This window comes from Bos javanicus, chromosome 21 (genome assembly GCF_032452875.1).
Source record: "Bos javanicus breed banteng chromosome 21, ARS-OSU_banteng_1.0, whole genome shotgun sequence".
NCBI classification, from domain to species: domain Eukaryota; kingdom Metazoa; phylum Chordata; class Mammalia; order Artiodactyla; family Bovidae; genus Bos; species Bos javanicus.
Genome location: NC_083888.1, coordinates 57,124,950 through 57,150,343, shown reverse-complemented (window position 1 = coordinate 57,150,343; position 25,394 = coordinate 57,124,950). Strand labels below are relative to the sequence as shown.

General features: G+C 53.2%; 1 protein-coding gene across 2 annotated transcripts in view; it reads left to right on the top strand.

Annotated features, from left to right (window-relative positions):
• ITPK1 (inositol-tetrakisphosphate 1-kinase) overlaps nucleotides 1-25,394 on the top strand; it is a 161,531-nt gene that overhangs the window by 32,734 nt on the left and 103,403 nt on the right. For both annotated transcript variants that reach the window (XM_061395143.1, XM_061395142.1), the window contains exon 2: nucleotides 5,324-5,348. In XM_061395143.1, coding sequence (XP_061251127.1) covers nucleotides 5,324-5,348 — 25 coding nt within the window. The remainder of the gene's footprint in view (nucleotides 1-5,323; nucleotides 5,349-25,394) is intronic.

The following is a 25,394-nucleotide window of genomic DNA, read 5'->3' as shown; positions in this document are numbered from 1 at the left end:
GAGCCGAGCACCAGCCATCGAATGGTTCTATTTGTTTAGTGCACATTTCCTTGGCCAAAGCAAGCCACGTCTGTGCCTAGCCTGGTGAGTGTGTGTGTGTCCAAGGGAGTGAGTGCCCAGGAGGAGAACTGTCATACTGGTGGACACCATTAATGTCCGCCTTTCTAGCTGTTAGCCTAGTAGGGGTCGGCAGCCCAGAGCCAGGCAGCCTCAATGTCAGTGCACCGTGCTGGGTGTGGGGGCTCCAAGGAGGGTGGGAGCCCAGGAGGGACCCTCAGGAGCTGACCTGGGCTGTGGGTTAGGTGGTGATGTTGGCGTGGCATTTGGGGCCGTGGGACCAGAGTGTGCCTCCATGCACAGGTGAGAGAGGAGGCCTGGCCGCCCATTCGGGGAGCCCCGAGTCCTCAGGAGACATTTCGAGGACCCTGCCTTCTGCTGGCCGGGGAGAGATGGGGGTGTGGGGGGTTTGCCTGCTGGCCTCATAGGGCTAAAGGGCGTTATTCGGGGCTCCTGAAATCTGGTAATTACCAAGCTGGCTGGGGTGCGAGTGATGCCTGGCTTCGCACTTACATAATTACACACTTCCCATCTCCAAGTGGTTTTTAGCTCTGGGGCAGGTGCAGCTCCTTTCTCCATGCCCACTGGGGGTGGTGGGGGAAGTCCCTGTTTCCGGGTCGATCCCTTCTGCTGTGAGATTGCTGCCAGGCCACCTGGTCGGCCTCCCTCCGCAGCGGGGTTCTCCAGCCTCCGCCATGCCTGAGAGGGGAGGCCGGTGGCTGTGGCCGCACCCGTTGTGAGAAAGCGTTTCTTGCTGAACCCGAGGGGCCCCCTTTTTGGCAAACTTCGCTCTTCTTTGGCCGCTGCTCTCTTCTCTCGGAGCTTCTGGAATTCTCCCAGCTATCCCAGGACTTTTCTTTCCTTGTTGGGCAGAGGGCACCTCTGATGACCCCTCTGATGACACCCCATTGCTGATTTTTCTCCCTTGCTTCTGCTTCTCTTGCCTGTAGCCCTGTGTCTTATACCTGCCCTGGAAAGGTCTGGAAGGATTTGAAATTCCCCAGGAGTATGCTCTCCTTGGATGTCTGGGAACGGAGGTCCCTTTTGCAAAGCAGATTCTCCCTTCATTCGATAGCCAGCTTTTGGGAAAGCAAGCTTATGAGTGGTGAGGTAGGCTTGCGTCCAAAACTTAGGAATCCAATATTTATCAAGGAAATGACAGTTTTAGATTTTCTTGAGGGATTTTCTTGAGGTACAGGTTTTAGGTAAAATTCTTTTATTATTTTTTATTGTTGCGTTTTCCTATAATTTTAGAAGTATTCATAGTATCTATGCTCCTTGTCGAAAATTTAGAAACTACCAGAAAATAAAAAGAAGCGCACATCGCTTTACCGCTGTGGTGTGTGCGTGCTAAGTCGCTTCGGTCGTGTCCGACTTTTTGTGACCCTATGGACGGTAGTCCACCAGGCTTCTCTGTCTGTGGGATTCTCCAGACAAGAATACTGGAGTGGGTTGCCATGCCCTCCTCCAGGGGATCTTCCCCACCCAGGGATCGAATCCATGTTTCTTACATTTCCTGCTTTGGCAGGCGGGTTCTTTATAGCTAGCGCCACCTTAACGTTCCAGTTCCCTCCGTATCTGTTTCTCAGACACCCAAGTAGTTAAGTGGCTTAGACATCCAGTTAACTGGATGCTCTGGTGCCTGACAGGCCCTGGAGAGGGTGACAGGGCAGCTTCCCTTTGAGCAGCACTGGGAAGCTTTTCTAGATAAATCTTGAGCTCCTCTATTCCACTTCATCAACTGGTTGATTGACCCGTGTCTACATCAGGCATTTCTATGCCAGACCTTGGAATGCTGGCAACTGTTTTGTTTTTAATTGAAAACGTGCAGTTCTCTAGTTTGGGGGCATGCCTTAGACACATATGGCACAAAACTCAAGAAATGCATGAGGCTGCACAGCGAGAAGGAGGTCTCCTCCCCTTACCTCTCAGACACCTCTGTCCTTGCTCTTGACCGGAGGCTGGGCCACAACTGTTTTCTGGTTCTTTTAGATTCGTTCTGCGTGGCACAAGCATGCCAGGATGTTGTTCTGAACCCAAGTAACCACGTGCGGCCGAGGGTTTGCATCTTGCTTTCTGATAGCAGTATCTTGGAAAGAATGCAGGCCTTCCGGGGCCTGGAGCACTTCCTCGTTCTTTTAAACTGCTGCATAGTATTCCTTTGACCGCATGCCATTTGTTAGCAGCCCCTCTTGGGGGGTTGAGGTGCTGTGGGCTTTTGCTCTCTCGGGCAGTGTGGCAGTTAACATTTGCAGCCCCACACGCTTTGTTTGTGTCTGTGGGGCGAGGCCACGGGGTTTTCAGGAGGAGCAGTTTACTCAATTGGCAGCAGGCTTGCTTTGTCTTCCCTTCTCTCACTCCCGTCTCCCTCCCTCCCTCCTGCCCTGCCTCCTCCCGTTTCTCCTTTGGTGTCACAATTTAATTTCTGAACTTTCTGGTTAGGACCAGATTTCGGGAGCCTGCTGCTTGGGAAACGAGGCTATTGATACCTTTGTTCTGCAGAAATTCCAGGTGCAGAAGTCTGAACCCCCGCAGGCTTAGAACTTGTTCTCCCAAGTGGGAGGCAGTAGGACGTGGTTTTCCGCTCGCCTCCTTAGGCCCCCCTGTTACGCCTGAAGCCCTGGGGCACGGAGACGAGACTTGCCCCCTTGGTGCCTCTGAACCAGCTGTGCCGTGACCACGCGGTGTGGGGAGACCGGCTGCTCTCCGGAGGCGGCCGGGTCTCAGCTTGCTGGTCAGAGTAATGGGCGATCACTGTGCAAGGCACTACGAGCGCTCATTGGGCCTTCCCTCCTCACACTGTGAGCATGTGTGGTGTCCGTGTGGCTGGGTGCACGTGGAAAGGGGAGCTGAGCCCACTCTCTCCTGCTAGAAGCGCCGTTTATCCTGTTTATGACGCTTTGAGCTGCAGAGAAGCTGTGCCGGCTCCTGGGAGCTCAGCCCCACTTGAGGCTTTCAGTCTGTCCCCAAGACCACTTTTTTTGTTGTGGTTTGTTTCTTTTATTTTATGTGTTCCATCTGTTTTCAAAGTTGGAGTCCTGTTTGTTTTTTAGGACGGGGGAGGAGGGTGGGAACCTTCTGGGCTATGTGATGTGGACCGATTGGAAGTGACCGCAGCAGCTGGCTTCCTAAGGACATGAGAGCCGCATGCTGGGGTAATTTGGATGCGGAGAGAATTCCCTCGGAGGGAGAAGCCAGGCTGGGCCGGCGCCTGGCAGAAACCCCGTCCACCTGGCACGCGTCATGTGCACGGGAGCCCGTCTCCTCCAGGCTGTCCGTCTTTCTGTCTGGAGTCTCGTCACCTGAGGCTTCTTTCTCCCTCAGCTGTTGGAGGTTTCCGTCCAGGCTGGGGGCAGGGGCTGAGCCGGGCGAGGAGACTAAGAGCCTAACCTGGCCAGTCACAGTCACGCGGCAAGTGACGGTAGCAAGTTACTGTTCCTGGTGCTTCTGGGGCGCCAGGACCGTCGGGGATGGAGGCGGGGACACTGGGACTCAGAAAGGAACGGCCCGGGTTGCGAGCCGATGCCTGAGGCGGCGCAGGTGCCGCGTGACACCATCCGTGCCCCTCCCGTGGGCCCTGGTGGCCCAGGGCGGTGCTGCCGTGTCCAGCCTGACCCCTCGTGAAATCAGGGAGACAGATGGACTTCGGCTGTCGTTCCTTCCAGGACTGCAGAGCGGCTGGCAGTGGGGACCCCGAAAGCATCAGGCGCTGTGGTTTTCAGCTGGGGTTGCTCAGGGCTCCAGGCCCTGGGAGGTGCCGTGGGTGGAGGGGTGGGCGGCAGGCATGTCCCGCCGTGTGACTCGGTCACCCCTCTGCTGCATCTTACCATCTCACGTGGTGGCCTCCTCGTGCGTTGCTGCTCGGTGCCTGGTGCTTGGAAGGTACTGGGCAGTGCTTGTGGGAGCCGTTAAATGACAGATTCCAGGATTGGCAGGTGTCCCCTCCGCTGTGCTGTGTGAGGTGATGGGTCTGCTCGCCGTGGCCCAGAGGTTTCCCCAGGGCTTTGTGTCTCCCTCAGGCAGTGAGCCCCTTGGCAATGTGAGCCATGACTGTTTCATTTGGATTTTCCCCTGCGGGCCAGGCCGGGCACAGGAACCAACCTCATGTGATGAAGTTCAGGGGGCATCTGGATCCTGGGCAGGTGCAGTTAGTGAACTTGACCCCGACCCTGCTCCAAGGAGGCAATGTGGGTGAGGGAACCCCAGATCCTGACCTTGCCTGGTCACAGCCTCCTCTGAGCATCAGGGGGGTGGGATGGGGGGGACCCCAGCCTCTCTTCTCAGGAAAGTGCACACAGGCCTGGCTGTTGTGGTGTCTGTGGTCCACGTGGGCTCCTCCCCGCAGGTGACAGCCCGCTGCTGCTCCATAACCACAGACTGGGAAGGAAGGGTGCCCCAAGTTCACCCTGCATACACGGGCGGGGAGAGGGTGTCGCCAGTCAGGGAAGGCTTCCCGGGAGGGTGTCTGTCGGAACCGAGTCCGAAGGGCTGGGATGGAGAGTGAGGCCTGGGCTTAGAGTTGCCAGCCGATCCTGTGCGCCCCGAACTGCTTGCAGTAAGGAATGTGGGTGGGCGAGTCAGCAGGGAGCCTTTGTGTGCTTCTGTGGGGATCCGGACCCCAACCCCAGCTCAATGAGTGGGGCAAGTCAGGGGACACGGTCCTGGATTATGGGGGAGACGTCAGGGGCAGGGGAACAAGGTCCAGGCCTCGGAGGATACTGGTGAGGACGGTGGTGGTTGAACCAGGGTCAGAGGGTGGGCGGGGTGTCAGGGGGGCTGAGATGGCCAGCGATGGATTAGCAGTCGGGCAGGACTGGAGGGCCCAGGGGCCTGGTCCTTGTGGGAGGGTGGGTGGGCTGCAGTGGGACGGGCTGAGGCAGACCTGGGGGTGCCCGGGAGGGAGTGGGGTTGGGTAGTTGGCTTAAGGCCATCGATGGGCGGAAGGTCTTCTTGGGGTGGTTCAGGCTGGAGCTGTGCCCAAGAGGCCCAGGCTCCGGGATTGGAGTGGGGGACGGCTGGCTGTGGGCCAGATGGGCAGGTGCCAGCCAGCCTCCTCTGGGCACCCAGCCTTCTCTCTCAGCCAGAAGGTGGCTCCGAGGACTGGCTGGGAGTTCATAAGCGTCCCCCTCGAGAGCGAGGTCATCCCGGGGACCACGGCCTGAGAGGTGCAGCTGCCGCCCTGCCTCCAGCTGGCTGTGGTGGAGGTGCTGGAAGGGTACTTACTCCCTGCCGGAGTAACCTGTGTTTTCTTTGATTTTCTCCACAGGAAGCGAGGCATAGAAGTCGTGCAGGTGAGTACAGACTGTGCCCTCGCCGCTGTGCAGGTGGAAGGGCCTGCAGCACTTACCTTTCCTGCTCTCGGAGGAGTCTGGGTGCTTGGCCTCTCTCCACTTGCTCTTGTTTTAACTTCTCTTTCTGTGGAATTGACATGCTTGCTGCCCAGGGTGGACAGGAGTTGGGGCTGGCTGTCTGGGGGGGGTGGTTGAGGAATTGCTGTGCTTTGTCGGTGGGGGAGCTGTGGGACCCTGGGTCAGGGTGGGGAGCGTGAGGGGGCATAGCCCCACGTCCCGGTCCTGGGTGCTGTTGTGACCCGTCTGTGCCATCCTCAGGGGAACTCCAGCCCCTGGGTATCTGCCTCAGCTGTTAGCCCTCTGGGGATGAGCCTTCTTCTACCTGGACCATTCTTGTATCATGACCCAAGTGGTGTCATCTCCATAGACTTTTCTTCTCCCCGCCCCAGGGTGCGTCCCCTCCCCCTTGTCAGTCCTTCTCTGCTCTCAGTGGCCGCATCTGATCTTCGAGATGTTCCCCTGGCCCCTGGGGCATGAACTGAGTCAGCAGAGACTCCTGACCCCCTGTGTTGCCTCACTTTGGGTTGGACTTGGATCACGAGGTCATTGGGGCTTCCCTGATGGCTCTGCGGTAAAGAACCTGCCTGCAATGCAGGATTCGCAGGAAATGCTTGTTCGATTCTTGGGTCAGGAAGATCTTCAGGAGGAGGAAATGGCAACCCACTCCAGTATTCTTGCCTGGAGAACCCCATGGACAGAGGAGCCTGGCGGGCTACAATCCCTGGCATTGTAAAGAGTTGGACATGACGGAGCACACACACATACACACACGCGAGATGAGCTCATTAGCTGGAGAAGGAAGGATAGTTGGAGAGAGAAGCTCACCTGGGGTGTGGAGCTTGCCCTGTGGGCCCCAAATGGATGACAAGCTCGGACAGCAGCAGTGATGCCAGGAGGCTGGGTCTGTCTGAGAGTGGGGAGGGGTGGGGACATGCCAGGGGTGCCTGCTGGCCAGCTCCGTTTGTCCTGGCAGTTATGACTTGTGGGGGGATGGAAGGGGGCCATTTTTCTCTGCGGGGACATGAAGATGCCCTCAGACCCTTCATGAGGGGCAGGCTGTGATGTTTGCACCAGAGGTTCTGCCTGGCACCTAACAGGTAGTTGGTGAGTCCCAAGGGTATCCTGGTTGGGCTCCCTGTCCCTGCCCAGGGTGAGTCTGCCTGTGTGTGCAGCTTGGCTGGTGGCCCTTCTTCCACCTGGGGCTGCAGAGAGGAGAACCCAGACTAGGGCTGCATCGGGGCTGATGGGAGCCTGCCCACCCGCTAGAATATCTGAGGAAGGCTCTTATACAGCCTGCTGAGAAGTTCTCAGAATCCACCCTGTTAACTTCGGCCCCCATCCCCCTCCCCACACCTGGCAGGTTCAGGGGGTGGTGCCCTCAAGCCGCTCTGCCCCTGGGACCCACGGGGTGGGCGGTGGGTGGGGTGGGGCTGGGCGCCTCTGTCTGGCCACTGTGGTGTCTGGCTGCTGAGTTCTTCCTCCTGGCCTCCCTCTTCATAGCTTGTGGGTTGAACTTGTCACCCTGAGGCTGAGGTTTGTTTTGGAAGAGGAGGTCGTTTCTGGAAGCTTCTCAGCAGCTGTGTGTTTTTCATCCTGCCTCATCTAGGCTCTGCTGTTCCATGATCTGCGATGAACTCTTCTGTGGACCTCAGTTTCTCCATTCGTCGAAAGGGGGAGGTCCAAAGGATACTCAAAAGTAATGCTTTGAGTGCCGTTTTTGATTGATTAATAGTGCCTGCCGGAGGATTTTAAAGTCTGTGAATGGCTGAGGACAGGGGTGGATTGGTAATGCCTGCCCGGGGTCCAGCAGCGGGCAGAGCAGGTGCAGCTGTATTCATGTCCTTCTGGAGCCTGGTGTCTCCTGCTCCAGGACACTTTGGCTTAATTTCATCTCTTAGTCATCTTTGATGGTTTCCTTGGAAGCCCCCTGATTCTTTGTAGATGCTGCTGTACTCACCACCAAAGCCTAGACCCGTAGCTGAAGCTATAGCTGGAGGTCACTGTGAAGGGCCAGGTACTTCCTGGAGGCTAACTACAGCCTCCATCAGGGTCCATGCGGAAATTTCTCTCAGGAGCCGTTTTTAGAGGCAATGAATTCATGTGCTCACAAACAGTCGCTGCTTAAAAGGTGAAGAAGTAAGCTCTGTCCCCAGTACCTGATCCCTGTTCATACCAGATCCCAGACTATAACCCAGTGTGATGCCACCTCTCCCATGGGAAGGGACAGGAGGGGGGCAGGCGGAGGGAGCCCCTGGAGCTTCAGGGTGTGAGGGCCAACTCAGGGGTTAGTGTGTTTGCTTTGCATGGCTTGCCGGGAAGACCAAGACCTTTAAACCATTTAGTCTCTGGGTGGAATGGGAAACTGGAGCCATTGTTTTAGAAGGTACCAGGCAGAAGAAGAGTTGTGAAATCTTTCTTGATGGGTCTGCTGTTCATTTGGGCGATGACTTGGGGGGAGGAAGTGGCGGCTGGGGACCAGCACGAAGGCAGGCTGGACGCTTTCCACGCCAGCATCTAAAAATAAAGCCCACCACCACGCCTCTCTGTTCACCTCCTCCTGGCATCCCTGTGTGTTTGGAGAACTTGAAATTTCAGGATACAGAGTAAAAACTCTTTGAAGAAATTGGAAACCAAGCCACTTGGCTTTTTTTTTGTTTCCAAAATCAGCCAAGCCTCTGTGCAGCAGACCCCAGGCTGGTGGGCCCCTGGATGCTGGTGATGGATGTTTGCCAGTCACTGGGTGGCAGTGATTGAAGAGGAAGCAGCAGAGTGAGCACGCCGCAGCTGCCACTCAGCATTTCCCGTGTCAAGTGCTCTGAAGGGCACGGTCCCACTTTGTGCAGCCACCCAGTGGTGTGAATGGTGTTTTCATGTCCATTTTAGAGATTAGGAAACTGAGGCTCAGAATTTTCCCCTCAAGGAACTGAATTGGTTAAGTTTGTGGAGTTGAATTTCAGTGCGGTTGATTTGTCTGTAAAGCCCATGGTTTTTCTGATAACTGGGTCTCTCCTGCATGTTTATAGATTGCTCTGCATACTACATGTTTTTATACCTGTTGTTACCTGGGCTTTGGCTCCTGTTAATATTTTTTAAAAAAAAGGATGTTGGGACCTGGGTTCAGGAACCAAGAGTGTAAAATGGTGGTGAGACCTGCACTGTGGGTCCTGGTCACAGGAGTTGTTCTTCCGGCTGTTGAACAGCAGTAGTAACACTACGAGTGCTAACATTGTTGGGCAACACTGTCTACCAGGCAGTGATGCCATTTGCTAGAAGGAAGCATTTGTGTGTGACCTCTCCAAGGCGGGGCTGGGAACACACTGATGACAGTCAGCCTTGCAGACCCTCGGCCTTCTCATCTGTTCGTTCCCACAGCTGATGTCATGGCTTTTGGTTCTTCCACATTCCGGCCGACACTTCGTATCCTCTGTCTTTTCAATTTTAGACATTTCAGTTCGTGTACTTCGGTATGACCTTGTGATTTCCATTTTCATCTCCCTCAAAATTAATGACGCTCAATACTTCTTCATGTCCTTCTTGTCCATCCGTGTATATCTTCTGTGAAGTGTCTATTCAAATCTTTTGCCCACTTAAAAGTTGTTTTTTTTTTTTAATTTTAGGAACTCTTTCTATATTCTAGGTACAAGTCCTTAGATGCAGAAAAAACGTTTGACAAAGTCCAGCGTCTACTCAGCATAAAATCCTAAGCAGTCTAGTGCAAGGAAACTTCCCCAGTCTGATAAAGGGCATTGTGCAAAAATTCTACAGCTCATATCATATGTAATGGTGAAAAAATAAACTTTTCTCCCTGGGTCGGGAATGGTGAAAAAACATTCCCTCCCCCCGGGTTGGGAAGATCCCCTGGAGAAGGAAATGGCATTCTTGCCTGGAGAATTCCATGGACAGAGCAGCCTGGCAGGCTACAGTCCATGGGATCACAGAGTCGGACACGACTGAGCGGCTGATGTTTTCACTACTTATATCCAATATTATATTGCAGGTCCTAACTAGTGCAGTAAGAACAAGAGGAGAAACAAATGGCATCCAGATTGGAAAAAAATAAATTGAGTTTTGATAATAAATTACTGTAATTCTTGCCATATAATTCTGAAGGAATTCAGAGAATTTGCTATGGTAAATCTCTTTCCATCTTTCTATTTATTTGACTAGGTGGTTTCAGCACTATAAAATTTGAAAAATGGAGATAGAATTGATAATACACTCTGCTTTATTCTGGCAGTAGGTAATAGTCATCTGTGGGTTTGTGAAATAATTTAAAAGCATTACCATTCATCTCTGCTAAGATTTATTTCTAATAAAGTTTAATTTTTATGATTATTACCTATATAGATTTATATTTCTGCTGTATTGATCAATTATGTGCTAATAGTAGTTGTAATAATAATTCAGTCCAGAAGAAAAATTTTGACGGTTAGAGCTTTATGGTTACGTGAAATTAAAAAATTGACATTTATATACATTTTTCTTTTTTGTCTCATAGTATGGTAGACTAATCAATGAAAAAGGCCTTCAAACATGAAATACACTGAAAGTAGAAATGTCTCAGGGATGTGGATTGGAAATTGGAGTTTGAGGAGGCAGAAGGAGCCTTGCTATCTTTCCAAGTGTTTAAGAAGCGTCCAATTCTGTAATTTTAAGATGGATGACGGTGGATCTTGAATTGCTATGGTATTTAGAATTCCACTGGGTCCATTTGAAAGAGACACAGTAACAGTTTTATTTTGAAATGTTAATATTTACAATATGTTGGGAATTACATCCTCTACAAGTATTTAAACTTACGATGAGAAATTTAGATGTCAGCTTGAAAATGTACAAATAGATACAGAGTTTTAAACATTTATTTTGGGGGGTTTGGATTGAAGGCCCATGCTTTAGAGTGTTACCCCGTTTGCTTCCCAGAACCAGGCCCTGAGGCGTATACAGCCCCAGAGAGGGGGGTCAGCAGCCCGGCTCTCAGGCCATCAGAGGCCCTGCTCCGAGGGGGGCCACTCGGACTCTGGGGTCCGGGCCTCCGCTGAGACTCAGAAAGGCCTTGGCAGTGGGCTTGTCTGCAGGCTAACTGGCCTCCCCTAACTGGGTCTATTAGGCCAAGAGATGCTTGATAATAATGAACGCCTGCCGTTACCTGCTCAGGAAGCCTGAGAAGCCCCAGGTGAGCCCGGTCCAGCAGGGCTGGGAGGACTGGGAGTCCTGCCCTGTGATCAGTGCTGGGACTCAGCTAGAGCACAGGTGGGAGAGTAGGACAAGAGGCCGGCCACCCCCGTGTCCTCAGGGGGTGCCTGTCGTGATGGTGATGGTCGCAGGTCCCTGTTTGCCTCAGTTTCCCCCCTGCACTGTTGTAACGAGGGCGCTGGATACACAGACCCCGTTGACTCCTCCATTTCAGGTGTTGACAGGTGGCCTCACTGAACCAATGAGCGTGAAGTGAAGTGAAAGTCGTTCAGTCGTGTCTGGCTCTTTGCGACCCCTCAGACTGTACAGTCCATGGATTTCTCCAGGCCAGAATACTGGAGTGGGTAGTCTTTCCCTTCTCCCGGGGATCTTCCCAGCCCAGGGATTGAACCCAGGTCTCCTGCATTACAGGCGAATTCTTTACCCGCTGAGCCACAGGGGAAGCCCCAGTGAGCGTGAGGGTCCCTCATAGCCGGCAAATGCCGGTTGGGAAGACTGCCCCTCTCCCCCGCCCCTCGCAACAGGATTCAGCAAACCTTTCCCTGCTGGGTCACAGGCTGTGGGTGCTGGGGACTCGCATGGGCCCAGGCCACATCCCTTCAGCTCTCTGAAGCCTACCGTTGGCATTCAGAGCCAAAGAGGGTAGGGATCGTGGGCACAGACTGTAGGCACAGGCATGGAGGAGGGTCCTTCCCACACTTTTGTAAATCAGGAAGGCTTCCTGGAGGAAGGCAGGGTGAGCCTGGCTAGTGGCGATGAGCCTCGTCCACCTGACAGAGCCTGGCTGAGAGGTAGGGTTAAGCCCACAGCCCCTTCTGCTCCCGGAACATCTAGGTATTGAGTGACCTAGGGCTGAGCACAGCACGTCGTCATGGCCTTTCCACTCAGTGAACCTTTGTTGGGAGAAAACATGCCGCGACACTTGAGTCATCTGTGGCCTGGGGCTGAAACGTCAGCCTTGCAAGATGCTCTTCCAGGGAACATTTTTCACTCTGACCTGATCCATGGGGAAGGCTTGGGAGGGAAGCTGGTGAGTTTTCTGTCCCTGGACCCCATCTCCCTTTTCAAGGGCAACCCTGAATTTAGTGGAAGTAGTTGTGGTGGGAATATCGTGCCTATGTGGTCCCACCCACCTTCAGCCCCAGCATCCTCAGGAAAATGTATTTTGCATCCCACCGTCTGCCCCGCCAGGTTCCAGGATCTGTCTTTCACCAGTTATTTTCAAAGTGCAGGGGGGAGCAGGAGATGGCTGTTAGCAGGAGAGGGGTTGGAGTCTTATTTTAAAATGCAAATAAGCAAGCTGTAAGTGTGAGAAGGACAGTTGCTGATTCTAGATTCATGGTCCTCCTTCCAAATTCCTTGAGAATTCAGATATTACAAAACCCCCCGTCTCTGGAGCAGCCGCTCCTTCTCAAGCAGGTTGAGGAAGTAAATATGTTTTCCCAGCTTGCAGGAGTGAAGGGCGGGTGGCAGGTTCTTCCTGGAGGTTTCTCCAGAGTTGTTGCTGCTTGAGATGTTGGAGCTCTGTGTGTGTCCTTTCCCTTTTTCTGCACAAACCATTCTGGGCAGGAGGTTGGGCGGCAGAAGAAGCAGCAGAAGGGAAAGACTAAGAAAGAGAGATCGATGCCAAGGTCAGGCCATGTGCCCAGGGCACATGGAGGACTGGGTGCTGGGCATCTGGAGTCAAAGGGGTACCGTGACAGTGGTCCCAAGCTCACGGGCAAGCCTGGAGGGTGGGAGGACTTGTCTGTGCCTTCATGGGGGTCTGTGAGGACACGGGGGGCAGTGGGCATGGAAAGAGGGGAGTGGGCAGGGGCTGGGGAAGCCCTAATGGGGAAGTTGAGGCTTCTGAATACAGGATAAACCAGGCGCAGGTGTGGATGGGGAGGTGAAGTATTTGAATGTCATTCCGGGCAGGAAGCACAGCCTGTACAAGGAGCCTGGGGCTGGGAGAGGGGGTCGTTTGTCTGCTGGTGGAGTGGTTTGAAAGCACCGAGGCCTTGGCCACAAAGGAGTTGGCAAGCAGTTAGGTCAGAGAGGGTTGGTAGAGCCAGAGGAGGGCCAGGTGAGCTGTTGGTGGGCCGCTGGGTCAGGGAGCATCAAAGGGCTTCTCCGTGGGAGAGGTGATGGGGGAGGGTCCCGCTGGGAGGACACATGGTGGAGGGGGGCGATTAGACATGGCCAGACTGGAGGGGGAAGAGCTGGATCTTCTGGTCAGAGGCTGGGGCCAGGGCTTATCGAGGGTGCTGGGTCCAGCCAGAACAGACGCAGTAGTGGATGGCAGGGAAGACAGATGGCAGGGTGTGGTGCCTGGGTGTGTGTGTGTGTGGGTGCCAGAGAGTGAGGGGGTCAGTCCTTAGACTTGGGGGTGGGTGTGGGCGGTGCAAGAGGTGGAGCCGTGGGGAGGGGTTGCTGGTTCAGACAGTTGAGCTCAATGCCGGCTGCTCAGGTCAGCAGCCCCTCTCCCACGGAGAGCTGGGAGGGGTCACATGGCTGGGAGAGTGGTGTGCTTGCCTCCAAGGATTAGAGTTGCGGAATTCTCCATTCAGCTTTAAAAAAAAAAAAAAGTATGTTATTTAGTTAATAGTTTCACATGATTTATGATTCACATGATTCAAAAATTGTTTTAAAAAGCATGGAGTTAAAGGTGTCCAGTGATTAATCCCTAGCTGGGTTTCCTTCGCCACCCACACTCTCTCCAGGGTGGCCCAGCTGGCTGACCTTGGCGCCTCCTGGTTTTATTTCCAGGTAATTGGGGCCCAGGTAGGGTTGGACACCTGTGAACATCCTTCCTTCCACCTGCTCCCTCTGCTGGATCCTCTGGAACCCCGTGTAAAGGGCGTGGGGAATATCAGTTGCCTTGGTGTTTCTTGGAGTCACCCAACTGGCCAGCTCCTCGTGGGCAGGGACTTCCTGAAGGCCACCTGAGTATGACCCCGACCTCTGACAGCAGACCCCAGCACCTCTGGGGAGAGTGGCCATGGGACTGGGAAGTTGGTTCCACACGGGATGTTTCCACATGGCCATTTAGGTCCATTGTTGGGATATACGTGGTGCCAGAGAAGACCCTTGAGAGTCCCTTGGACGGCAAGGAGATCAAACCAGTCAGTCCTAAAGGAAATCAACCCTGAATATTCATTGGAAGGACTGATGATGAAGCTGAAGCTCCAGTACTTTGGCCACCTGATGCGAAGAGCCAACTCATTGGAAAAGACCTCAATGCTGGGAAAGATTGAAGGCGGGAGAAGGGGATGACAGAGGATGAAATGGTTGGATGGCATCACCAACTCAATGGACATGAGTTTGAGTAAACTTCAGGAGTTGGTGAGGGACAGGGAGGCCTGGCGTGCTGCAGTCCATGGGGTTGCAGAGTTGGACATGACCTAGCAACTGAACAGACTGCCATTGTTCTTGGCTGAGCGCAGTCTCCCGTGGAGCCAAGAGGTCTGGGTCTGAGTTGCCATTGTGTTTTCTGATTGTGTGTGATCTCAATTTCCTCATCTTTGGAATGGGATGACCCTTAGCACACAGGACCTAAGATGCCTAATAGAAGCTCAAGGATTATGGGCTTATTTTCCCTTATCCTTGAGGGAACAGGGTGGTTTGGGTGTCTGTGTGGTGGGGATGAGGCTACAGGTTAAGCTGTGCTGCTTAGAAAAATATGTTGTCTTGTTCAAAAGCGTGGGATTTTTGTCCCCTCGCCTAAGTTAACACTTTTGGGTTTTTAACTATTGTGGATTTTTAACTTAATTCCTTTTTAAAAGAGATTTTGTTGTTAAAAATTTGAGACACAGATATTTGTATCATTTTCAAAACACTGAAAATTATTTTTATTCTCATTTTACTTAACATACATTTAACGAACGGAGTTACACACATTTAACTGTAAGCATGATTATCAAAAGTTTTTCTTTTTTAATATATAATCATGATACACGGGGCTGGGGAAGCACGTGTTGGGGTCTGAGCGTGTCAGATGTTTTTAGTAGCCATGAGACAGAGACCACATTTTGGAGGGCAGCGTGGGAAAATGTTCACAAGTCGATGTAAGTGCTGTCAACGTCTGCTGAATGGTTTCAGTTCTGCCAGTTTTATTTTTATTCTTGAGCTTTTCAGGCTTGCTGTTACAAATAGAAACCATCTCAGGCATCAGAGCAGTCCTGTGTGGCTTCAGAGGGCTGTGAACCTCAGTTCTGGGGTGTTCTTGCCTGGCCTTTGACTTGCTGAGTCAACTTGCGTAAATCCTTTAAATAGAAAGCACTCCAGTCAGGGAAGCTGGGCTCTGGGGGAGCCAGCCCCTCCACACTGCTCCACAAGTTGGGGTTCCGTCTCCTGGTCCCTCTGCCGTTGGCTGGCTTTCTGATTTCTCTGGCCACTTTGGGGATGTAACAAGCACATAAAAGCAAAGAGATGCAAGGAGGAACATGGGGAAATAGGAAGGGGTTAAAAGGGTTAGAGAGAGCCAGAAGCTAAGATTCCACTTTGAAAGTAGCCACCTGTTTCAAGGTTGTTCTGGAGTGAAGTTGTCTATAGTGTTACTCAAAAGTGTGATCCACCAGCCATCGGCCAATGCCCGGGATTGGGTTAGAGTACCAGCCTGGAGCTGCTGAACCCGAATCTGCATCCCTCATTGAGCAGAATGCACATTACAGTTGCAGAAGCTCCAGTGCAAACAAGTGGCTCCCATTTGAGTTGGGGAGGAGGTGCCTCCTGGGGCTGAGGCTCTGTGAGATGGTGAATTGACATGAAGATCCGAGGCGCACAACTGGCTGTGGGGAAGCAGGAGTGGAGACGGGCGTTGTCTTCTGCTCAGTCTCACAGACCACAGAGCATCCTTGCATCTAAGAAGCTGGCATCTCCCTCTCCAGCTCCCTCCCCAATCTCATGTTTCTGTTTATGGGGTTAGACCCATTCCCTGCTCCCCCAGGGGACCTCCTTCCCCCAAGCTGGAGCTGCCTGTGGACCTGTCATCCTGGGCCAGACCCTACCGTCTCTGAGAAGGGCAGCACCGGGCCCCGTGTGTGCTCTGGGTTTGCTGAACTGAGCTGAGAACTTGCTATTTGGGAAACTCATGTGACCCAGCAGAGTAGGGAGGGGAGTATAGGGCATCTCTGTGTACCTGTTGCTCAGCTTGGTGTCCATGACCTCCTGGCTAGTATCACTTCCAGGAGACCTTGTTCCCACTGGATGGTCTGAAGCCAGTCTCATCATTCTGTCAACTCATCTGTGAGTGTGTCTCTGCAAAGTAAGGACCAGCCCTTATTCTTAACCTCTGGGCGGGCCGTTCAGGGGTGGGTTGGAGTGCTGCCAGGTGGTGGGTCTGGTCCCTGCACTGTGGCAGTTCCCTGGCCTCTGGGAGGCGAGTGGAGGCAGCGCTGTCTTCCTTCTGACCTCCGGGCCGAGGTTGCCTGTTGGAAATCTAAGATGTGGGTTTTCCCTGGTGGTCCAGTGGTGAAGATTTTGCCTTCTAATGCAGGGGGTGCGGGTTCAGTCCTTGGTTGGGGAGCTTAGATTCCACATGCCTCGTGGCCCCCAAAAAACAAAACATAAAACAGAAGCAGTATTTTAACACATTCAATAAAGACTTTAAAAATGGTCCACATCAAAAAAAAAAAAAAAATCTTAAAGTCTTGGATGTGTGTGAATTGATTGGGTCCCAGGAATTGTTCAAATTGGTGCCTTCCTAGGAGTGTTCATTATAGGGAGTGAGAAAGTGAAAAGAAAGTGAAAGTCGCTCAGTCATGTCCAGTTCTTTGCAACCCTACGGGGACTATAGCCCGCCAGGCTCCTCTGTCCATGGAATTTCCCAGGCAAGAATACTGGAGTGGATTGCCATTTCCTTCTCCAGGGCATTTTCCCAAACCAGGGATTGAACCCATGCGTTGCAGGCGGATTCTTTACTGTCTGAGCCACCAGGGTGGGGGAGTTGTTCAAAGCAATGTGGACACAGCGTCACTGCGTTCTGGGAAGTTCTCTCAGCGCTTATGTACGTTAACTAATTTAATCCCTACAACAATCCAGAGAAGGACTGTTATTAGCACTATTATTAGCTTTATTTGATGGATAAACTTTTTTTTTTTTTGGTTTGTGTTCTGTTTTTGGCTGTGCCTTGCAGCTTGCAGGATCTTAGTTGCATAACCAGGGATTGAACCCGGGCCATGGCAGTGAAAGCACAGAATCCTAACCACTGGACCACCAGGAAATTCCCAACGGATCAACTTTTATTCTCCATGCTTTACAGCCGAGGAAACCGAGTCCAGGAGAGCTTGCCCAGCCTTGCAGCTGGCACGAGGCAGAGCTGAGCCAGCTTGCTGGCGCTCTGGTCCCTCTCTTAACCTCCACACCCCACTGCTGGTTGTGCGTCTTTTCTGAAACCAGTGCTTCCTGGCAGCTCCTTTGCCCCGGTGTCTTGCTCTCTTCTGCTCTGATGCGTCTGATGCCCACGTGCTCTTTCTCAGACAAGTCCCATCTCGTCACAGCATGGCTGCAGTGCCCAGGCTACAGGGGAAGACCCTTCCTTGGAGGGGTCCATGAAGCCCTTGGCGGTTGGTTCCTACTCCAGGACTCCAACCCGGGCCACACCCTCAGGTACACCCCAGTGCACCCTGTGCAGACCCTTAGCCTGCTCCTCCGTGTATCCTGTCCCGGCCTGCCTTACCCCTCCTCCTGTTCAGTCTCTTGCAGACACTCCTTCATCTGTGTGACCAAGCTCACAGCTACTGGCTCCTCAAAGCCTTCATGGACCACCCCCCAGGCCTAGAGAGCCTCTCCCTTATCTCTGCCCACCTCCACCCTGTGGTCCCAACCTCGTAGGCACAGAAGCTCCCATTTCATGGCGTAATTACATATCTGGCAGCTTTTCCTTTTCTCCAGAGATTCCTTAATGCCGTGGACCATGTCTTCTGGGGGCTGTGCCAGCCTGGCACGCAGTCTGGCTTGCAGACACTACTTATCAAGGAATCTTTGAAAGCCACTGGAAAATAATTCAGTAACATAGAAATACGTGAAATAGAAAAATTCCCTATCGTCTTATTCTCCAGAAATAAGCACTGCTAACTATTCCATTTTTTTTTTCTCCCTATATATGCCTGTACTAACTTGCTATTGTTCAGTCTTCAAGTCACGTCTGACTCTCTGCGACCCAGTGGACAGCAGCATTCCAGGCCTCCCCGTCTCCTAGTATCTCCCGGAGTTTGCCCCCCTCCTTTTTTTCTCTTTTCATTCCCTAACGCCTAAGTAAAAATCTTTTAATGCATTTGAAGTTGGGATGTGAACATTTAATGTGCCTTTGAGTGGAGGAAGTAGTGTAATAACGTATTTGTACTCTGTGGAGGGCTCTTCACCTGGGCTTGATGGTGTGTGAAGGCTGAGGCTAGCTGAGAAGGCTTGTTTGTTTTTTTTTTCTTTTTCCAGTAACAGGCTGCTGTATCACAGGGCACCACTTTGAAAGGTCAGAAAGTATACGTAAACCAGAGAATTCCCCCTTACACTCATGAAGCACTAATTTGTTTTTACTTGTTTGCCATTTTAACTATTCCCAGAAAGAGAAAGCTGGGGCTGTTCTCTTTACTTTCGTAGCCTAGGGATGTTCCTGCCTTTTAGTGCTCTGTCTGCTTCACACTCTGTCTCTTTCCCTGAAGGACAGGTTAGTAAGACCGGATTAAATCAAGGCTGAGGAATGGAGGAGGATTAATGCTAACGGTCAAGCCCGCTGCTGTGAGGGTACACCGGGGCGGGTCTGAGGTTCCTGGTGGTGAGAGCAGGCAAGGAAGTGAGATTGGCGGCCAAGGAGGAGGAGAGCTCTGAGTCCCTGGAGGGGAGTAGAAAGCCATGCAGAGGACTGACCCTTCCTTCCTAAAATGTTGAAGAACCTCGTCAGTGTCACAAATAGGAAATTTTTCTCTTGCCCTGGACAGAAAGGGGAATTAAAGAAAAGCAGAAGTTTGGTGTCCTGAGTACATGCTCCATGAGTCCCTGGCACAGGGTCATTGTCCTTTTTGGGGGGGCTCTCCTGGACCCCACTCTCCACTCCCTCTACCTGGCCAGTGCCCATTCTCCAGCACCCTGTCCACCTGCAGCTTCATTCTGGAGCCATCAGGATTGGCATTCAGCTGCCAGTAGCAGGTTGAAAATAACAGTGGCTTAAAATATATTTATTTCAATCTTTTTGGCACCAGGGACCAGTTTCGTGGAAGACAGTTTTTCCACAGACTTGGGGGGAGGGGGGGTGTGGATGGTTTGGGGGTGATTCAAGCACATTCTATTTATGGCACAGTCTGTTTCTAATCTGATGCTGCTGCTGATCTGTCAGGAAGTACTGGTCCATGGCCCAGAGGTTGGGGACCCTGGGCTAAAGTGAAATACTGGATACAATCCTATGGAAAAATCCTAACAAACTCTTTTGGCCAACTCAATACCATGTTTATTTCTCTCCGTGTCAAAGAAGCTGGATGTAGGCACCTAGGGCTGGTGTGGGGGCTCCATAAAGTTGCCCAGAACCCCTTTCCCTTTGTGCCACACCATCCTCTGCTCTGACTTTTAGGCTCCAGATCACCTCCTTGCTGAAAATGGCTGCTGGGGCTTCTGCCATTTCGTTTACATTCCAGGCTGTAGGAAAGTGGTCAGGGAGGAGGGCACCCCGCCTCGTACCTGAGTCTGTTTTCCCTCGGTGACCTCCACAGAAGTCCCACGTTACACTGCTGCCTATATCGCCTGGGTCAGAAGTGTTCTAACAGGCACTCGATCCTGGCGGCCTTCTTGCTGGGCATGCTGTCACCTCGCATGAACTCGGAGAAGAGATTGGGCCTGGATGTTGGGCTGCAGCTAGCTCTGCCAGCACGCTCAGGCTCTGGAATTAGCTACCCTCAAACTGGACAAGTTACCCTCAAAGAGACATTGACAAAAAGGCAGTACAGTAAGTCCCCTACATACAAATGAGTTCTATTCCAAGAGAGTCCGACACAGTTAACCTAGGTACCCAACTAACATAATCGGCTGTATAGTACTGTACTGGAACAGGATGATAATTCTTTTTGCACAAATAATACATAAAAAAACAAAAGTAAAGACAACATTGTTAATCTTACAGTACACTAGTACAGTACAACAGCTGGCATAGAGGGGCTGGCATCGAGTGAACAGGCAAGAAGAGGTACTGGCGGGAGGAGGCAGAGGAGGTGGGAGATGGTGGAGCTGAAGGATCGTCAACAATAGGAGCTGAGGGCCAGCTGCGTTTCACTCAGGTCTGATGTTGATGGAATGCATGCTCGTATCTCTGAGAGTTCACAACTTGAAGGTTCATACGTAGGGGACTTACTGTAGTACGGGAGCCAGCCTCAGGGAGTCGTGAGACTGAGCTAGTGCCGCCAGGGAACACCGCAGAGCCTGGTACGCAGCCATCCTTGGAAGCAGCTGTTCGGTATTATTTACTAGCACTCTCATCCTCATCGTCCTTGGGGCCCGTGGAAATTAATACAAGTCTGAATGTTGTGCAGGTGAGCGACCGGGTTGGTAGATGAGCCAAAATAGAAGGATCTCTCTTGTTTGATTTGTTATCACAAGTAAAGAAAGAGACAAGAAGCTAGAAATATCTACAGTGTAAGTTCCATTCATCTGGTTTGCTTAGAACAGGGCTGACAGAGATATTTTTCCTGCTGGGGTCCTGTGGGGTCTCTGCTCGGGGTGCCATCCTGGACATGGCAGCCCAAGGTATCTCCTTGGTGCTGGGATGGGGTGTCCTCTGAGGTTGGAGCTGAGTTTGCCCTGGCTAGGGGCAGGCTGACTTACTTCCTTTCTCTAGATCTCCTTGCATTTAGCTGTCATCGGGTGAAGGCATCACCTCTGAGGCGTGCTAACTCCTGACCGCCGCCCCGCCCCCAGATTCCCCAACCCTGCGTGCTAGCTGGGGGAAGCCCCAGGAGGCACGCATACCGCTGAGATTTCATGGCTGTCCCAAAGTTTGTCAACCCAGAGCTACAGCTTGGCTCCCTTTCAGCCACCCCAACCTCGAGAAGGCCCCTGGGAACCCCTGTGGTCCCTGCGCCTCTCTCCCAAGGTCTCTGATGGTCCTGTATGAGTGACAGGCAGGGGCCACCCTTCCAGGGACCCAGTGGGTCTGGCTTCCCTGTCCCCCTTCCCCGCAGGCCGGTTTTCCAGACCGACAAGCCGCCCGAGTCTGGTTCTCTTTGAACGTTCTCAAGTGCCCTCAGAGCATACCCTATAAGGAGATTCCAGCTCACACTGTGGCCCAGGAACTTGGCGTGGAGCGGGGCTCGCTCACCACTTCCACAGAAGCCCCTTGGGAGGTGCTCCGTGGTCCAGTGGGAGTGGGAGGGTGGTGGCCTTCATCAGGTGTCCCGGGGGGATCATTTAGGGCCACCAGCCTGGGCACATGGGCAGCGATCAGCCAGGGAGATTGCTCCGGAGCTCTGAGATGCTCACAGAATGATTCCCACAGTGCCCCGATGTCTCTGCACTGGGCCTCCGTGAACCAGCCCGGGCTGCCGCAGCGATAGTCTGGGCCTTGCCTGCGTTCCCACTTGCCTGGCGAGAGCACCGAGGTTCAAGTGGGCGGAGGGTCTTTACCCTGTGCCGTCCAGAGGGTGGGCCGCAGAGCTGGGACTGGATTCCAGGGAGCGCAGTGGCAAAGCCAGCACCTGCTCTGTTCCTCCTTGCCTCCCCTGGACTGAGAACTCAGTGACAGGCCCCACCCCCTAGTCCGACCAGCTCCTCCCCTCTGTAGCTGTGCAGCCCTAGGCAAGTGGCAAAACCTCTCTGAGGCTCAGCTACCAGATGATGAATGTGATGAGACCAGAGTAGGTAGGAAGGCCTTGGCTGCAGGAGAGCCGTGAGCACCCTGAGGCCAGGTCGGGTGCTGGTAAGGACCTTCCCACAGCTCACCGGTTTTCTTGCTCCTGAGATCACTTGAGGGGTCTTTTGAAGCCCATCCCTTTGTCCAATGGGTTAGAAATTGGCCTGGACTCGGAGTCTCTCCATCCCCGGTGGGTGGGTCCGCTGGGTCCCTGAGCGGGCAGGGTGTGGATTTCCTGGCATGGAAGCGGCCCTTGGCTCACTGCGTGCTCCCTGCCCCGGGCAGTATTTTTGCTGCAGGCCCTGCCAAGTGGAAATACGTTATTTACAGTGTTTTGACAGGAGCCCCAGAAGGCTGGATGAGAAAGGGTGCCTCTGGGACTGAGCTAATGGCCTGGGAGTGTGGCCCGCGGGGAAGGGAGCCTGGCACGAGAGGAGGGGGAGATACGTGGTGGGGGTGAGGGCACCCATTCCTTGAACTTGATAAATGTGAGGTCCAGCCCTCCTCTAAGCCCAGGGCTTAATAAGATTATGTTTGAGTGAATATCCCAGGCTGCCCGTTCCCGGCTCCCACTGCAGTAAGGACAGGGGTGTCCCCAAGCCAGCTCTGGGCCTCTGCCTTCTTATTTTGCTGTCTGAGGCCTGAGTGCTGTCATTGTCTGATGAGGACAAGGACCCCTGATAGGGAGAAGGTGAAACACACCGAGGTGTGATGAGGCCATGCCAGTCTGTCCACAGCCCAGTCCAGGAATCTTCTATAACCAAGCTGTTCTGGACCTGTTTGCTGCCTCAAAGAACACGAGTCTGCCGTGGGCCCCGGGCCACCTGCCAGGGCAGCACCTCCATCCCACGTGACTCTCTGATCCTCTAGAAACAGCTTGAAAATGTCTTTCAAAACCGTCCGGTGGGGGGTGAGGGCGGGGGGAAGGTCCAGGAGAGCCTCCTTTGTGGCTAGTAGGAGCAAAATGTATTTACCCGTGGCCCAGAGATAACCAGCAGTCACCTTCCTAAACATCCTTTGAGTTTTTTTTTTTTCTCCCCGTGTAGAAATGGAACGTGTTTATACACTTTAAACAAAATTATTTTCTGTTGACGTTTCCCCTTTTGTTAAACGTTCTGCTTAGGCTTGCTTTCTTAATGGCTGCATAATATTCTGTCTGTCAGCGAAGTTTCTGAATTCTGGTGGATGCTGGCCGTGATTCTGGTTTGTCACTGTAGTAAATAGTGCTGTGGTGAACATCTGGTTCTGATATTGTTGGGGCAAGTCGGTGATTATTTCTGTGGGCTATATGAATAATAAATCTTATTTGTTTTTTTTTTTTTTTTTACAGCTTATGAAAAGTAGTGTGTACGCCTGGGGGAGGGAAAAAAAGCCAAACATCCTCGGGAATTGTATAAAGGGACTTTGTGTTCGGAGTGTGTCCTTCTGGATTTTTGGTTGCACTTAGGTTCTGCTTCTCTCTCATGCATCTTCTCTCTCTCCTCCTTTCGTTTCTCACCCACCCATCCCTGGAGCAACCCCCCACCCCTGCCCCCCCACAGCTGGAGGTTGTGGGGCTGCAGCCCTGTTCACAGGCAGTTTCCCCTCTGCGTGTTCCTGATCCGGGGAAGACGCAGAGCGGGGACCAGTGCAGAGGCGTTGGTCTCTGGATGGGTGCCCTCCAGCACCGCCGGCTGCAGGCGGCTTCCCTGGGCCTGTCCGTCCACACCAGGGTCCTCCCGCCACCTCCGCCGCCCCTCTTGCTCGCAGGCGCTCTGCTCCTCTTTGCACGTGCCTACAGTTTTCTAGCCGAGGGGAGGTTCAGACCACTTCTGAGAGCAGAGAGCTCCTGTCTCCCTAACCTCACCCTGCTCAGAGGTGGCGAGCATCCCGGTCAAGGGCGCAGCCTTATCCTCAACGTGTGCTGGTGGCCCCTTTAGCCGCAAGGCTGTGGGTGAGATATTTGGCCTCTGACTCCAGACTCCTCATGTGGAATGGGGTTTTCATGGCGCCTACCTCGGAGGTCGAGAAGATTCATTGAGCTGGAGTCAGAGCATCTGCTGCACAGCCCGGCACTGAGGCCGTGTTTAGAAATCTGTGGCTGGTGGCCGTGTGTCAGGATTCACCCCTGTCCTTTGGCGGCCGGCTTGTTTTTGGGGAACTGAGGACTGGAAAGTTAGTTCCTGAACAAGAATATCGAACACCCACATGCGTGTCAGGTTCCCTTCAGGGTAGATGAGTTAAGTGCAGTCCTGAGGCAAACCCTGCAGTGCTTCCCTGGTGGAAGGGGCCCAGCCTGGACTTTTCTGGGGTGGATATGGGTCAGTGTCCTAGGGAATCCTGGCCACGTGACTTTGAACCAGTTCCTTCTCATTGCTGAGCCTGGGTCCCTGTCCTTCTTGGGCATTTATACTTTTATCTTGGTAGTTCTGTGCTGCTGCTGCTGCTAAGTCGCTTCAGTCGTGCCCGACTCTGTGCGACCACATAGACGGCAGCCCAACAGGCTCCTCTGTCCCTGGGATTCTCCAGGCAAGAACGCTGGAGTGGGTTGCCATTTCCTTCTCCAATGCACGAAAGTGAAAAGTGAAACTGAAGTCGCTCAATCGTGTCCGACTCTGTGCGACCCCATGGACTGCAGCCCACCAGGCTCTTCCGTCCATGGGATTTTCCAGGCAGGAGTACTGGAGTGGGGTGCCATTGCCTTCTCCTGGTGGTTCTGTGAGGTGGGATCTATTTACCCTTCTCCCCGTTTTGCAGATGAGGAAACTGGAGGCTCAGTTATGTCACTTGCTTAAGGACATATCTAAGGTCACAGAGCTCACAAGTATCACCCACTGGGGTCTCTGAACCCAGATAGACCTGAACTTCATGGGCCTGGGCTGCTCTAACCACACTCCCCACCCTCCCCGGTGCCCACTGGACCTCGTTGGTTTCCCTTTAAAAACCTATTGTGCCTTCTGTGAATTTCCCGAAGGTGCTATGACCCCAGCCCCAGTGTCCTGCAAGGGCTTTTGCAGCAAAGCAGTCACCCCTGCTCCTCAGCTTGGTCCGCTGTGCCCCGTGCTGCTGCTCCCCGGTTCTGGCCCGTCACGCCTTCCTGCTGAGAAGGCCCGCGCCTGCCCGCCCTGCGTGGTGGTTCTGAGCTCATCTCTCCCACCCACGTTTGTTCCCGTTGTTCTAATCCTATAATGTTTGGTGACTTGGAGAGTCTGACCAGGTGGCACCCACGGGCATCCCTGCGTCGTGTGATGCCTGAAGTCAGGGCGGCTGGCACCAGAGGCCCCAGGCCTGGGCAGTGGGGACCCTGGGCCCATTCCCCCAGAAGGCTGGGCTGGCTTAAGTTCCTCCTCTGCAGAATGGGCTGCTGGCCCTGATGGGATCTCACTCTCCCTCCTGTGAATCTCTGACTCTTCAGGAAGCAGGGGGTGGAAAACCTCACAGTCGTCCTCTCCATCTCTGTCTCCTCACTTCTCAGCCTTTCATCTCGAAGTCAGCCTGCCGAGGTTGCCGCGCCTGCCCTGCAGAGCTGAGCCCTCCTGGGCGGTGCACGAGTGTGCGAATGAGAATGTGTTGATCTGCTTGAAGTAGGCCCCTTTGATGCTCTTTAAATAGGGCAGCTTTCTCGAGAATTCAGCCAGCTCCCCACATCAGACCTCACTTGGGTGCAGCTGCTGTTGTGTGTAGCAACTGCACTTGCGGCTGCTTCTGTGTGCGCAGTGCCCCAGGTTCCCGTCCTCTCTGACCGTGACCAGCTGGGTGACCTTTGGCATCTCACTGTGCTTCAGGCTCTGTGCCGAGAGCAAGGCTCATCATGGTGATGGTGTCGGTCAGACTCACCCCTTTGAGAGGATCAGGTGCTGCGTAAACTGTAAAGTGCCCGGTGAGGTGAGCGGACGTGCGGACGTGCTTTTTCCAGCAGCATCCAGCTTTGGAGGCTCAGGAAGCACTCTTGGCAAAGGCCGATTTTCAGCCTCGAGGCATCATGCTCAAAAAATGCTCGCACA